This window comes from Dreissena polymorpha, chromosome 1 (assembly GCF_020536995.1).
Source record: "Dreissena polymorpha isolate Duluth1 chromosome 1, UMN_Dpol_1.0, whole genome shotgun sequence".
Lineage (NCBI taxonomy): Eukaryota > Metazoa > Mollusca > Bivalvia > Myida > Dreissenidae > Dreissena > Dreissena polymorpha.
The window spans coordinates 86733632-86749718 of NC_068355.1; the positions used below are offsets into that span (position 1 = coordinate 86733632).

Below are 16087 nucleotides of genomic sequence, written 5' to 3' on the forward strand. Positions count from 1 at the left end.
TAAGTTTGATAAGTTAGATTTTAATTCTAATGAATGTCACTTAGCATGTTCTATAAAAAAGACTTTAGGGGAATTTAACTGTCGTCCACATATTATCATGCACTAGTATTACAATGAATTTTCTGGCGCAAATTTTCCTTCGCTCTTTATGTATGCTTGATGTACAACCATGACTTTGTTTTCGAAGCTCTGTTATGCAAAAAGGCAATAATTCCGTAAACGTTGAGAAACACAGATGACCCCTTCCTTTGATGCAGGAAATTCGGTCTCCCGAGCGAGGCTGAACGAAAGAAGTTGATTGGGTACTGTCAACAATAACACCTGGGAATGAATCCAAATGTTTTAGGCGGCGTGCGCCTAGACACAATGGTACATTCTAATTAACATAGCAGGTGAGAATCGTCAAAGTACGTCGGTGTCCAGCACCCAGGGCGCATATCCAGCCCAGCCAGAAACATCCCCGACCAATTGGGATTGAACCCGGACCGTTCCGGTTCCAAATCAGGCAGACACTCTACCGCGTCGCTTTATAAGCTTGATTATATGGCAAGGCAGTATAGCTTGACTCTGGCCCATATATGGATCCTGACCCGAGTATAAGTTCTCCTTACACCGAACCCTGCTACACATACAAACAGGTTAAAATGTGTTGACATGCATTAGGAACCAGGCAATAAACAAGGTTACAGTATACTTAATATTTGTTGGTGTTTCATGCTATACTGTCAAAAAAATATATCAACAATATTTATTTGAAGGCACAAATCTCTGTATGAGAACTTGACATGACTTTCTTGTTTAATATTTCAGTGTGCAAGTGGTTCTACAAATTCGCGATTTTGCTTTGAGATCGGAGACTACACAAGACTTTGACAGTCGGCGGGAAACTGGAGAGAAGCCGGTAAAAGGATGATCGTAAAACTGTGACCGTTGTTTCGCGTCGATTTCTTGTATACATAGCACATGACCTATCTTTTTATTGTTAACATCAATTCGGCTTGGAATGTTCTCTAAGAAAAGGTATGGGTATGAGGGTCTATATGGGCAAAAGTTTCACTTCATTTGTTGTTTAAGTTATTGCCTTTACTTTGATTTAAATAAGAAAATCTTTAATTATATTGTGACATCGAGTATAATTGTAGTGGTTATGTTTCGTTTTCAACATGAACGTCTGCGCGGCGCAGCGGTAGAGTTTTGGCGTGTGCTGCCAGATAAGCCTGGTTCGAATCTCGGGTACGATTATATATATTTTTCGAACTCTTTTTCTTGTTATTATAATTTGTTAAGCCTTTTCAAAAGATAATAACTTTGTCCTCAAACATTTTTATAACATTTTGTAAAATATGAATAGCTGTGAATAAGTCCATTTAATATGAGTACATTTGAACTTTGTCGGCGTCCCCCCTGCCGCCCTCCTTTCCAAAACATCGGGCCGGAAGTAGGTCAGTCCGACATGAAGACGACGGGAGGTAGGCGTGCACTAGGTCAATAGTGGTCGCACGAACAACCACCCTTAGGTGGACCTCGTGTTGTGAGTGAGAAGCCGTTTTACTGGTAAGCACTCAATTATTGAGATAGTGTATCGTCTATCTTGTATACATGCACTTTATTGCATTGCAATGAGCCGCGCTCTGCGAAAAAGGGGCTTAATGAATTTATGCCATGGGACTCTCCCATCCTTCTAAATTGGATAAATTCAGTTCCAAAATTAGGGATGTCTGGTATATTTATTTATATTTTTAAAATATTTCTTCTAGAAATTCCTTTAAGCAAACAGCATAGACCCTGATGAGACGCCGCATTATGCCAAGGCAAAGGCCTTTTTTCTAGACGCTAGACATAAATGGATTAATGAATGTGCGTAAATGATCGACCCAGATTAGCCTGTGCAGTACTGCACACTTTAATAGAATCTTTCGTTTACAGGAAGTCTCTTCTAGACGAAAGTCCATTCTAGGTGGAATTCACAGGCTAATTTGGGACGACAATGCCCGTTCATGCATTAAGTCCCGTTTTACCAGAACGCTACTTGTATAATCATCGTGTGATCCCTGTAAAATAATCGAGGAAAAAACGTCAAAGGATAACAACGACACGGATTTGACAAAATGAGTCGAGTTCTGAGAAAACTGGGCATAATGCATATGCGTAAAGATTCGTCCCAGATTAACCTGTGCATCGGCACAGGCTAATCAGAGACGACACTTTCCGCTTTATGACATTTTTCGTTTAAATGAAGTCTCCTCTTAGCAAATATCCAATTTATGCGAAAAGTGTCGTCCCTGATTAGCCTGTGCGGACTGCACATGCTAATCAGGGATGACCCTTTACGCACATGCATTATGTCCAGTTTTCCCAGAACACAAGATATAGTATTAGGAAACTATGTCAAAGAATAACAACAACTCGGATTTGACAAAAAAATATTTATTTTACAATCATGAAACAAATATATTTTATATTTCAACAGATCTGTTATATGGTTCAAACAACCAAAAAAATTCATTTTACGGCATTGATGATTTTATACAATTGTTATTTCATTTAAGACAATGTTGGTAAATAGGTGCGCGAATTCAAGATACGCGTCTATATAGGTTTGGAAAAGGTCTACAAGTTGACGACAGACGACACAAGACGAGCTTTTCCGTTAGTCATCAAGCATACTTCCTTACATAATATCAAGATAAAAAATGCGTTTTGTTGACTTTTGAAAGTTTTATCAGCTCGTGCTCAGCTTTAAAATGAGTTGATTTCACAATCAAAATGAAACAAAAGTAATAATTAGTATTTTATATAAGGAAAAGTGGTATTTTGTAAGGGGTAAATCTGGTATAATTGTTAACCTTACAGTCGAAATTATACTTAACGGTTTGTGATATAACTATTTGTACTTAATTTTGAATGCCAAACGTGAGAACATAAAAATATTTATAATTCATCCTCGCTCAAGGAAAACGGGATTTAATGCATGTGCGTTTTGTGTCGTCTCAGGTTAGCCTGTTTAAACCATACAGGGACAATACTCTCCACTTGTATGGTATTTTTTGTTTAAAGAAAGTCGCATCTTCATGAAAATCCATTTTTGGCGAAAAGTGTCGATCCTGATTAGCCTGTATGGACTTCACAGGCTAATCTGGGCCGACACTTTACGTACATGCATTACACCCCGTTTTCCCAGATTCCATTATATTTTAAAGCATATCCTATGTTCACTTCAGTGATATACTGTAGAACAGTTTCTCTTCCGGCTCCTGAGATCCAAATTTCCTCCCTGATAGATTGTACTTCAGCAAGTCAAACAAAGTCCTGTGTTCATAACGTTTGTGTATAATGTTGTATAAAGTCTGCAAATGCCGTTCACAGGGTCCCCATCCACCCACAGGCCGTAGACTTGTCTGGAACTTCTGTGGAGTACAAAACGCAGCGTTTGAAATGGTACTTTTTAACAAGACTGTAGATATAACAACTAAACTGAAAGCTATATTGAAATAAAATTTCTTCTGTGATAAATGAAGGGACAACATTCATTTAAAAAAAGACAATCTTTTGTAGTAATATCGAATTTATGTTAAAATGCATGAAATTATATTACATACAATAAAATGGCAATTAAAAGAAATGAGCCACGCTCTTTGAAAACCGAGCTTACGGCATCTGCGGAATGTGTCGTCCCAGATAAGTGTATGCAGTCCGCACAGTCTTATCAGGAACAACACATTCCGCCTTTAGTGAAATGTTCTTTTGAATTAAGTATCCTCTTAGTGGAACTAAAGTTTCGACGGAAAGTGTCGTCCCTAATTAGACTGTGACGACTGAACAGGCTAATATGGAGCAACACTTAACGCATATGTATAAAACCCCGTTTTACCAGGGTGAGGCTTAATTTATATTAAACTGAAACTACATTTATTGGATTAAAGCTAAACAATATAAATACAAGAAAATAGTTAATACTTGATTGTGATATGAACGATGCAATTAGTGGGATTAAAAAAAATAGAATAAATACCTTTAAAAGTGTGCTTCCCTTGGCTCTGTTGACGGTCCAGGCTGCAAGGAATGGTATGGGAAGGATGACCAGAACCACACTGACCCAGCCCAACCCCCGGGCCAGGGCGGGGAAGTGGTAGTCGCCGTAGGAAGGGGCCACGTACTCAACACAACTCGTCAGGAAGATAACCTACAATATACTAAGCTGCTAAGGAAGATTGCCAACAATACACACAGCTCGTAAGGTAATATGTCTACAATATATACAGCTCGAAAGGAATATTGCCTACCATATACACAGATCGTCAGGATGATTGCCTACAATATACACAGCTATTCAGGTAGATTGCCTACAATCTACACAGTTCGTCAGGAAGATTGCCTACAATAAATACAGCTCGTCAAAAAGGTTCCCTATAATATACACAGCTCTTCGGGAAAATTGCCTGCAATATACACAGTTCGTCAGGAAGATTTTTTAAACCTATTTATTTAAGCTCGATTGCATAACAAGCCTAAGCTTATACAAAACGCTCTCGAGTCCGTTTTCCTTGGTGTCTATGGGGGAGATCTAAATACACTCCCACAGTCGAGATCGAACCCATGACCTCCCGATCGCTAGGCGGACACCATATCCACTTCGCCACGGCAATCTTAAAGGAAGATTTGCTAAAATATACACAGCTCGCCAGGGAGATTGCCTACACAGGGAACAACGTCGGTGTTAGTTTAGTTAAGAACGATTTGTTTAGCTTGGTTGCATCAAAAGCCTTGGGTTTATTGAAACACAATCGAGTCCATTTTCTGCATAGAACCAGTACTTGATGTCTTTGAGAGAGACTAAAAGGGCTTCCAGACTGGGGATCGAACCCGAGACAACTTCAGCCTTGTTCTGAGAAAACTTGGCTTAATGCATGTGCGTAAAGTGTCGTCTCAGATTAGCAAGTTCAGTCCGATATATTTTCATTAACAACTGATATCCGATTAACGAAGTACCATACATCCGCAAATTGTCGTCCCTGATTAGCCTATTCGGACTGCACATGCTAATCTGGAACGAAACTAAACGCCCATGCTTAAAGTCCCTTTTTCCCAAAGCGAGGCTTAACTATAGAGCACTGTTGCAAATGTTGCAAATTTTACTTACGAGGACAAATACTGGAGAAAGGAACGCTGTCAGGAACCTGAGCGGCGCGGGAATCCCCCGTCCTATCATCATACGTATATCTTCCTCAAACCGATCCATGCCTTACACATAATAGAATACAATAATAATAATAATAATAATAATAATAATAAATAATAATAATAACAATAGCAACAGATAATTAAATAATAACAATTATAAAAATAATATTATTATATAATTAGTACTACTATTAATACTACTGCTGCTGCTGCTGCTGCTGCTGCTACTACTACTGCTACTGCCAATACCATTACCACTACCATTACCATTACCACTACAATTACCACTACCACTACCACTACTACTACTACTACCACTACCACTACTACTTCTACTACTACTACTACTACTACAACTACTACTACTACTACCACCACCACCACCAGCACCACCACCACCACCGCCACCGCCACCACCACCACCACCACCACCATGTAGTGTTGGCGGTTATTTTTTATAAAAGAAGGCATTTTACTTATATTACTAACACATGTGTTCACATAAATATAGGTCTCCTTTACATATAGAAATCATGACGCAATTTTGGCTTTTATTTAACTTTTCGTTTGAAGAAAGTCTCTTTTGAACTAAATAAAAAGCCAGTTTAGGCGGAAAGTGTTATCCCTGGTCTCTTCAGAATGCACAGGCTAAACTATGATGACACTTTACGAACATGTATTAAGCCCAGTTTTTCCATAACGAGGTTCATATTTATGGCAAGTGACAATGTTTAATAGAGTAGATAGGGTCCAAAGTAATGACATAATTCATTTGTTACGAACCCTAGTTTGGCAACAGCATGTGTTCTTATTGATCCTCGAACGCAGCATCAGACTTTATTGGGACATTTAATGATGATATGCAAGCATAAATATACAAGTTTAAATGTACAGATATGATAACAACAACAACTCGAGCCGTTCTTGAGCTTTTTGTACATACCGTATATCCATGCGACAGTGACTAGCTCTATGATAGATACTATAGGTCCGACCCAGGCGCCGCTGTACCAATCCACCCACAGAAAAATGTACGCTCCTGCCTTTACATAAATAAATAAATAAAATTAATTAAAATTAATTAAATAAAACTGTTTCGACAGGATAGTTTATATTTAACACGTTATGCCACTGCGTTTAGGAATTTTGAGGTTGCTATAAGATTACATATTTATATCATTCTTTTACAAACGATAATTTGCATCATGTTAAGTTATTCGCGCTCTGGGAAAACGGGGCTTAGTGCATCACGTAAAGTGTCGTCCCATATTAGCTTGTGTAGTTCGCACAGATAAATCAGGAATGACACTTTCCACTTTAATTGATTTTTTTCTCTTCGAAACGAGAAAACTAATTTAAGCGGAAAGTGTCATCCCTGATAAGCCCGTGCGGACTTCACAGGCTAATCTGGGACGACACTTTACGCACATGCATTAAGTCCCCTTTTTTCAGAGCGATACTCGAATATATAAGAACTTCCTTCGATCAGATTCCGAACTAGCGTATTTACTGACTTGTATGGACTGTGATTAAATCTTTAATTAAATCTGTATTATTGCATTATACTTTCTATAAATCAGAAGACAATAAACACAAGTATCGTTGTAGACTTACACTATAAACATCGCAACAAGTACATTGAATTCCCTATAGTAAAATATGTTCTCGTTACTATTGCAAAAGATTTGTGCCATCATGAAAAAAATCGAACTTATTTTCGCATTACGGTTGTTTATCGGATAATATCATATTGATGACCGTTGTTTTTAGACTCTTATCAAATAAAACTTACGCCATGGTACTCAAATTAATGTGACCAATAAAATTCGATAAATCGAATATTAATTATGAGATAATATAAGTTGTCATGTTAGAAGGTCGTATTACCCCTGAACACGTGGGAATGGACGCGATGAAGAACACCACGCCGGTGGCGACCAGGGTCGGGATACGTCGCGCGCCCGGCCAGAGATCGCCTATCAGCTGCATCATCATATCCATGGGGATAAGCTGCAGATCAAAACATGGTTGAGTATTTTAGACACGTTATGGGAACGTGGGACTTTATGCATGTGAAGTCCGCACAAGCTAATCAGGGAAGACACTTTCCGTTATGGAAACACCGGGCTTAATGCATGTGCAGTCCGCACAGGCTAATCAGGGAAGACACTTTCCGTTATGGAAACACCGGGCTTCATGCATGTACAGTCTGCACATGCTAATCAGGGAGACACTTTTGCTTTTCGCTTTTATGGCATTTTTCGTTTGAAGGAAGTCTCTTCTAAACTAAACGAATGAAATATCTTCGGAACGAAAATACATTTAAGGTGGAAAGTGTTGTCCCTAATTAGCATGTTCGGACAACAGATGCATTAAACCCAGTTTGTACTTGCATGGTATTTCTCGTTTAAAAGAAGCCTCTTCTAAGCAAAACTCAATTTAAGGTGTAAAGTATCTTTCATGATAAGCCAGTGCGGATTGCACAAGCTAATCAGGGACGACTCTTCACGCACATGCATTAAACCCCGTGGCCCAAGAGAAAGGCTGAAATTGATTTGAGTCGTGTTCTGAGAAAACTGGGCATAATGCATGTGCGTAAAGTGTCGTCCCAGATTAGCCTGTGCAGTCCGCACAGGCTTATCAGGGACGACACTTTCCCCTGTTATGACATTTTTCGTTAAAATGAAGTCTTTTATTAGCAAAAATCCAATTTATGCGGAAAGTTTCGTCCTGATTAGCCTGTGCGGACTGCACAGGCTAATCTGAGACGACACTTTACGCACATGCATTATGCCCAGTTTTCTCAGAACGCGACTCATTTGTTTGCCAATCAACCGGTATGTCCGTTTGCATATTACGTCGCATTCTGCCTTTACCTGGCCGTCAATGCCCGTGAGCAGGATGGCGGTTACGAACAAGACGGTCCACAGCTGAGGCACGGGTAGGGACGAGAGCGCGGTGATGTACGAGACCACGCCCACAGACATGCCTGTAGCGAATAAGGGGACATAACTACAAAGACATACGGGACATAACTACACAGAAATACGGGACATAACTGTACACAAATACGGAACATACGTGTACCGAAATACTTGACATTACTGAACAGAAATATGGGAAATACTTATACAGAAATACGGTTCATAATTATACAGATATACGAGACAAAATTATACAAAAATACAGAACATACTGTACATAAAAGACGGTGCCTAACTACACAGAGATACGGGACTTAATTACACAGAAAAAGGTACATAATTATACAGAAATAAGGGATATAACTTAACAGATATACGGGGCCTAACTACACAGAAATATGTGACATAATTATACAGAAATATGGTTCATAATTATACTGATATACGGGACATAATAATACAAAAATATGGGGCATTACTTTACAAAATTACGGGTCATTACTGTACAGAAATACAGGGCCTTACTACACAGAGATACAAGACCTAACTACACAAAAAAACGAGACATACCAGTACAGAAATACGGCACATAACCACACAGAAATACGGGACTTAATTGCACGGACAAAGGGACATAACTAAACAGAAATACGAGAAAGAACTGCACAGATATACAGGACATAACTACACAGAAAAACGGGACATAACTCTAGAGAAATACGGGACATGAGACGAAACTTAACGCACATGTATAAAATCCCGTTTTCGCTGAGCGAGATCATACACTTCGTGTTTAGCCGCTACCATTTGACTTCTATGTACAATGACTCAGACTTGATACAATTACAAACTATTTAGCGCATGCATATTATTTTATTCAAATGATAATAGTTGAAAGATTTGTTTGTTTGAAAGGCTTTTAAATGTGTAAGCTTGGTAAGTAAACATTGATCAGTTGATTTTTCTGAAATCTTGCACAGTCCGGTGTATTTTTTGCGCAAAACGTGTGCGATATCTTACCTCCACAGATGACGTCAGTGTGCAATATCTTACCTCCACTGATGACGTCAGTCACGGACGAGTTGAAACTGTGCGCCATGTTGCCAAGCACGGAGAAGCAGACGAGGCCGCTGAACACCGCCATGAACACATTGGCGAGGGGCAGCACCACCGCCGTCCTGAAAAGGTTAACACAATGATTATATTCACTGGTTTCTGGTAAAACTGGACTTAATGCATGTGCGTAAAGTGTCATCAGAGAATAATCCCGGACGATACTTTCCGTTTTATGGTAGTTTTCCTTTAAAGACAGTCTCTTCTAAGCGAAAATGCACTTAAGGCGGAGAGTGTCGTACCTGATTTGCCTGTGCGGGTACAGGATAATCTGGGACAACAACTTACGCACATGCATTAAGCCCACATTTCCCAGAACCAGGCTCCAATAATAAATATGCCGGGGTTTGGCTGGTAGCCGTCATGACCAGGTAAACATAACATATAGCATGTACGTTTACGTTCACAGCTGAGACAAGACCGGGGAAAAACAATACTTGTTTACCGCATGATTTACTTTAGATATGTCTATAAGCTGTGAGTTTGTAGAAGAACAAAAAAGCGTTTATAAGACATGTATATTCAACAATTTTAATTGCGTCTTAACAATTGAAAAAATCTTAAATTGGATTTTTTGTCGTTCTTAAAAGTGTATCAGTAATATCACGGCGGCAGTTGACCATTCCACACATTTCCAGGGTTGGCTTGTTTGCCAGTACTTAGTGAACATGTTTACGTCAGTAACTGACCACTGGTAAACTCTGATCAGACATGGAGGAAGAGTGGCCGTAGAAAGCATTGCATGACCATTCATCTCACAAGCAACCTCTGTAGGCGGTTCACACACCAAAAATCTTGAGAATGAAAGCATAATGCGCAATATCAGTTTTTTCACACAAACAAACAATATTTGAGTTGCGGTCTGGGAAAACCGGGCTTAATACATGTGCGTAAAGTGTCGACCCGGGTTAGCACGTGCATTACACACAGGCAAATGATGAACGACACTTTCAACTTAAAATGGATTTTCTATTAAAAGTCTTCCTTTCAACAAAACAGTTCATGCAAGCGGAAAGTGTCGTCCCTGATTAGCCTGTGCTGACTGCACAGGCTAATCTGGGACGACAATATACGAATATGAATTATTCCCCGGTTTACCAGAGAGGGGCTCGTTTAACGCATTTATGCCTAGCTTGTAGAAAAAAGGCCTTGGCAAACAGCGTAGATCCAGATTAGACGCCGCATGATGCGGCGTCTCATCAGGGTCTACGCTGTTTCCTTAAAGGAATTTCTGTAAGAAATATTCTAAATTATAGAAATATACTAGAAATTCATAATTTTGGAAATAAATTGATCCAATTTAGAAGGATGGGAGAGTCCACTAGGCTTAAATGGGTTAAGTAGCTTTCCAGCCATGAAATTGGGCCTAACAACACACCTGAGGCAGTTCTCTTTGAAGTGTGCGTGAGATCCGAGCAGCATATTTCCGCCCCACCCGAAGCCGAGAGTATAGAACCCCATCAGTGTGGCCTCGATCCAAACCTGCGGAGGAGAAAACAACTACTCAATATCCGGAATTTAGACAGGCTGCACTGAAAAAAAGAGTCACACTCGATTTATGCCTGGGTAGGTGAAAACAATATAGAAGCGCTCCGGGGTAACGGGGCATAATGCATGTGCGACACTTTCCACTTTTATGGAATTTTTCATTTAAAGGACAACAACAATCCAGTCTAAGCGGAAAGTGTCGTCCAGGGCCCGTATTCACCAACCGATTCTTAGACTTAAGAATAAAGAATAGACTTAGAACCAAGAAAAATGTGTTCAGTGTTTGAATATATACAGGCCTCAACTGGTGCGTATGTCATAAACCAAATGTTCTAAATGAAGAATAATATAGATAGCGATGTTTACTGCAGAGTTTGACTCAAAATTAAAGAAATTATTGAATATTATAATTTAAAGAATTTTCTTTATTCTTAGACTTAGTTCTAAGAATTTTTTGGTGAATACGGGCCCCGGAGTAGTCTTCGCGAATTGCACAGGATAAGTTTGGACTACACGTTACGCACGTGCATTAAGCCTCGTCATCTCGGAGCGCAGCTTAAACTACTATCTTTTGGGAACTGAGATCGCCTGATAACTATGACCAATACCGCGATGGTATTAACAAACGGTTTCATAAATGATCATCATGAACACATAAAGCATCGGACCTTCACAATACAAAGGGAGTATTAAGCTATGCGGTGTTCTAATTCCACGACACATTACATTATTTAATCGAGTGTGAACGTTTATATTGTCACTTATGAAAGTAATAAAATAAAAAATCGCGGCTCGTACAGCACTCAATAAAATCTTTTCACCCGTATCTGTTCCATTTATATCATTCAAGATACTTCATGCATAAATATATATAAAATTTTCGCGTAAGTCGGCTGTAAAAAATCTTTTAAGAATAGAATGAACAGGCAAACATTAGTCGTGATGTGAGTTATTTAGTATGAATGTCAAGGTTCATACTGCGAAATTCGTTCAGTTGTAGAAACATTTTTTAAATGGGCCGTGCTCTGTGAAAAGATGATATAATGCAGGTGCGTAAAGTGTCATCCCAGATTAGCCTGTACTGTCCGCATAGGCTAATCAGGGACGACACTTTCCGCTGTTATGATATTTTCTGTTCAAAGAAAGTCTCTTCTTAGCAAAAATCTCGTTTATGCGGAAAGTGTCGCCCCTGATTAACCTGTGCGGACTGCACAGGCTAATCTGGGATGAAACTATACGCACATGCATTAAAACCCTGTTTTACAGAGCACGGCTCAAATATAAAATTATAGGTTATAAATGAGCCGCGATCTCGGAAAACGGGGCTTAATGCTTGTGCAAAGTGTCGTCCCTATGCAGTGTCGTCCCTATGCGTTCTGCCTCGGCTTATCACGGACACTTTCCACATTTATTGTATTTTTCATTTAAGGAAGTCTCATTTTTTGCGAAATCCAGTTTAGGCGGAAAGTGTCGCCCTAATAAGCCCGTACGGACTGCACAGGTTAATCTGGAACGACACTTTACGCACAAGCATTTATATTCTAAAGTATATTATATTTATTATAAATAAATTACCCGCGGTTGGATGATTTTCGAAAAATCTGGATTGAAGAAGTAAAATAGTCCGTCTGAGGCTCCAGGCAGCATCACTGAGCGGATGAATATCGCCACAGTGAGGAAAAAAGGCACAGTGGCCGTTACGTATATAACCTGAAAATAAATCAACTCAATGAAACGTATTTATTTTGAACTAGACATACATAAGTCAATCCGAAACATATACTTTTATTGCCTAAGAATGATCAGAAAATTGTTACATTACTGTTACAGCATCTCACCCTTGCATACTAACGTTAACATCATTGACCAATAAGGAGATGGGAACGAATATTAACCCAGATATAGGACGTTACTTTCATTTAATACGGAATTTTCCGTCGAAAGGAGATCTCTTCTAAGCGAAAATACAGTGTAGACGGAAAGTGTCGTCCCTGATAAGCCTGTGCGGACGGCATATGCTTATATGGGACGCCACTTTAAGCACATACATTTGGCCCAGTTTTCCAATAACGTGGCTCATTTGACGCAGGACCCGGGTTGTGACGCAGTCGCCAAATCTTATTTGGTTAGGACTCAGCAAATGAACTGACGAATTCTGAATCATGTGCTGCTGTTAATGCTCAACTCAATAAGTTCTAATATTTGTGGCGCCTTATCATTCAAGGCGGAAAGGGCGGACCGGAGAACACGTAGGAAAATCCAACCTGTGGCATCATGATGACCTGCAACCAAACTCAAATGTTCTGAGCGTTAAGCGGACCCGACGGTTGGCTCAAGTGCGAAGTAAATGTACCAATAAGTCACGTTGTTGGATACGGTAATTAAGACATGTGGCGTAAAGTGTCATCACAGATTAGCCTGTTTAGTTCGCACAGGCTTATCAAGGACGAAACTGGATTTTCGTCCAGAAGAGACTTCCTTTTAATGGAAAATTACTAAAGGTGGAGAGTGTTGTCATTGATAAGCCTGTGCGGACTGCACAGGTAAATCTGGTACGATACTTTACGCGCATGCATTAAGCCTAGTTTTCCAGAATGCGGCTCCATTTACCTTCTCGATGGATTTGATGCTCTTGATGAGGCCGAAGAAGATCACGAAGCGAATAACGAGCATGGAGACCACGTGACGCCATTGATAGTTCGACCAATCAGAAATCCCGGAGGACAAACTGAGCACGTGATACCTGAAATAACAAGCATGGATATCACGTGACGTCATTTATAGCCCGACCAATCAGAAAATCTAGACGACATACCGAGAACGTGATGCCTGCATGGAGACGAAAAACAACTGGGTAAACGAATATTTTCAGTCTCAGCCTAAGGGTCCGATTGCTCAAAATATAACGACCGGGTTTACAATTAAGTCACCTGATTACCGGTAAATTGATCCTTGCTTTTACAGTCGTTAGATTAATTAATCGTTCAAATTTGGAGCAACCAGGCCCTTATTTATAAGATAGATGTAAACATTATTTTCAAATAAATCTCAAAATGAAGTCAAAGTGTTGGCGATAGCTTGCAATTAAAATGAACTCTTTTAAATTCACAAACGATATAAAAACGATGTTTACTATAATTTTAAAGAATATCCTGCCTTTATGAAAGCATGTAATAAATAACAAGTATACCAGGAACAATAAAATAGACCAACTTACTGCCAGTATTCTTCCGCGGATGTCATACCATTTGAGGCATTAAAAGGCACCGGTTCTGACATGGACACATTCCCTGAGGCCATTGTAAGCACTGAACTATTGTGGCCCGTAGGCACATGAGACGCTGTGCTATTGTCAGACAGATTCATGGAGTGTGTGATATTGTCAAACAGATTCATGGAGTTTGTGCTATTGTCATACAGATAGATGGCGGAATGAAGCATTTTACAAGATGGCGTGTTCCACGGGTTGTCGCACACAGTCCATGGCAGAGTGGATTGGAAGGAGCCGACGAGGAAGTCAATGATCCAGCATCGCATGACGGTGGTGCCGGCCATCCACATACAGTAGCCTACCACCACCGTGATCCCTATACCTGTGGAAAACAGAACTGAATGTGCTTAAAGTGTCGTCCCAGATTAGCATGCTAATCAAGGACGACACTTTTCGCTTTGTATGGTATTTTTCGTTTAAAGGAATGCTCTTTTTAACGAAAATGCAGCGGAAAGTTTTGTCCTCTATTAGCTTGTGCGGATTGTACAGGCTAATCTGGGACGACACTTAACGCGAATGCATTTATTGGATTGGAAGGAACCGACGAAGAAGTCTATGATCCAGCACCGTATGACTTTGATGCCGTACAGTAAGATACAGTATCTTCCGACCACCGTGATCCCTATACGTGTGGAAAATGTGTTATACATGATCAACGAACAATGTTTAATATCAAGCTAAAGGCAAATGCAAAGTCTGGAAACTATCTGAGTCTCGCTTTTGGAAAACGGGCTTAATACATTTGTTGAAGGTTTGCACCCAGATTGGCCTGTCCTGGGTGCACTGGCTAATCAAGGACGAAATTTCGCTTTGATGGTATTTTTGTTTTAAGGAAGGCTCTTCTTAGCGAAAATCCAGTTTAGGCGAAAGGTGATGTCCCTAATTAGACTGTACGGACTTCACAGGCTAAGCTGGGACTCTACGCACGTGCATTTGACCCTGCTTTTACAGAGTTAGAAAGTTTGCAGACGTTGATAATGCATTTAGCTTGATAAATGAATCGTCAGAAACACAATGCCCCATACTGCACCGCTTTGATTTATATATTTTTGTTTTTGATTGTATGCCTTTAAAAAAATATCGCTTCCCTTGTAAAAATGCTCTGTACCTGTCAAATGATAAATAGAAATCATCTCCCTTTAAAGCTTGTTACTTCCATTAAAGTTTTAGGACGGACGGACAGACAGTTCAAATGCTATTTGCCACCCTACTGGGGGCATAGAATCCGGTATTGTTATTATATCATAAATACAAATATATTCAATAAAGTTTATATCCATTTAACGCTGCAAAAAAATAAGCGTCTTATTTTTCAGAACATATTTTACTATTGTTTTTATGTGTTCGATGTAATGGAATGTGTTATATCAAAACTGTATGCGTCCTAACCCATTCATGCCCAGTGGACCAATCTTTCTAAATTGGATCAATTTATTTCCAAAATTGGCTAAATTATGTCCGATTGTTGAACTGGAATATACAATTAGAAGTCACTGACCATTGAACCTTTTGAAAAGTAGCATAATCTGAACGCTAAATCTCCAGCCAGTTCATACGTGTTTTTGATCTTCTCGTTTAGGTTTTAAGATTATGAATAAAATGCATTTTGATCACTTTCAACAGCTTTAAACACAAATATAAACTATCGAAGCGTTTATTCAGAAGGTAAATCAAAACGTGATGAGTTTATTATTAATTCAAATGGACTAGATTTTTTACCTTGTCGACATAAATAACTTGAGCCAAAGGGAGATATTAGAACCAGTTTCTTTCCACGACGTTTTTCTTTTATGTTGTTGCTTTTGTTGTCTAAAATCACGACGGCCACGACTATTATGATGTTGTTGTTGATGATGTTGTTCTGTGTACGTTTTGTATTGTTTTCATAGATCGATGGTTAAATAAACACCCCCTGTGACAATAGGATTATCGTTTTCCATTTAAAGTGCGGGCGGTAGAACGCATCGCTATCTTTACCCTATTCCACGCATAAGCAAAATAAACATGTGCAAAAAGCATAAAATAAGAACAGCCTGCGAGTAAGACGCAGTCTGTTCAGGTTGTATGCTGTTTGCTACTGAACAGTATATTAGGGTTGGAAATGAAGCCT

General features: G+C 39.4%; 1 protein-coding gene across 1 annotated transcript in view; it reads right to left on the reverse strand.

Moving 5' to 3' along the window:
- Nucleotides 1–2473: 2473 nt before the first annotated feature.
- Nucleotides 2474–16087, reverse strand: part of LOC127839056 (sodium- and chloride-dependent glycine transporter 1-like) — a 36614-nt gene continuing 23000 nt past the window's right edge. Inside the window, exons 3-13 of the mRNA XM_052367228.1 lie at nt 13924–14299; nt 13317–13449; nt 12282–12416; nt 10597–10700; nt 9159–9283; nt 8058–8170; nt 7069–7191; nt 6125–6224; nt 5141–5241; nt 4013–4183; nt 2474–3407 (exon numbers count right to left, since the gene is read on the reverse strand). Of these exons, the coding sequence (XP_052223188.1) occupies nt 3213–3407; nt 4013–4183; nt 5141–5241; nt 6125–6224; nt 7069–7191; nt 8058–8170; nt 9159–9283; nt 10597–10700; nt 12282–12416; nt 13317–13449; nt 13924–14299 (1676 nt within the window). The 3' untranslated portion in view covers nt 2474–3212. The remainder of the gene's footprint in view (nt 3408–4012; nt 4184–5140; nt 5242–6124; nt 6225–7068; nt 7192–8057; nt 8171–9158; nt 9284–10596; nt 10701–12281; nt 12417–13316; nt 13450–13923; nt 14300–16087) is intronic.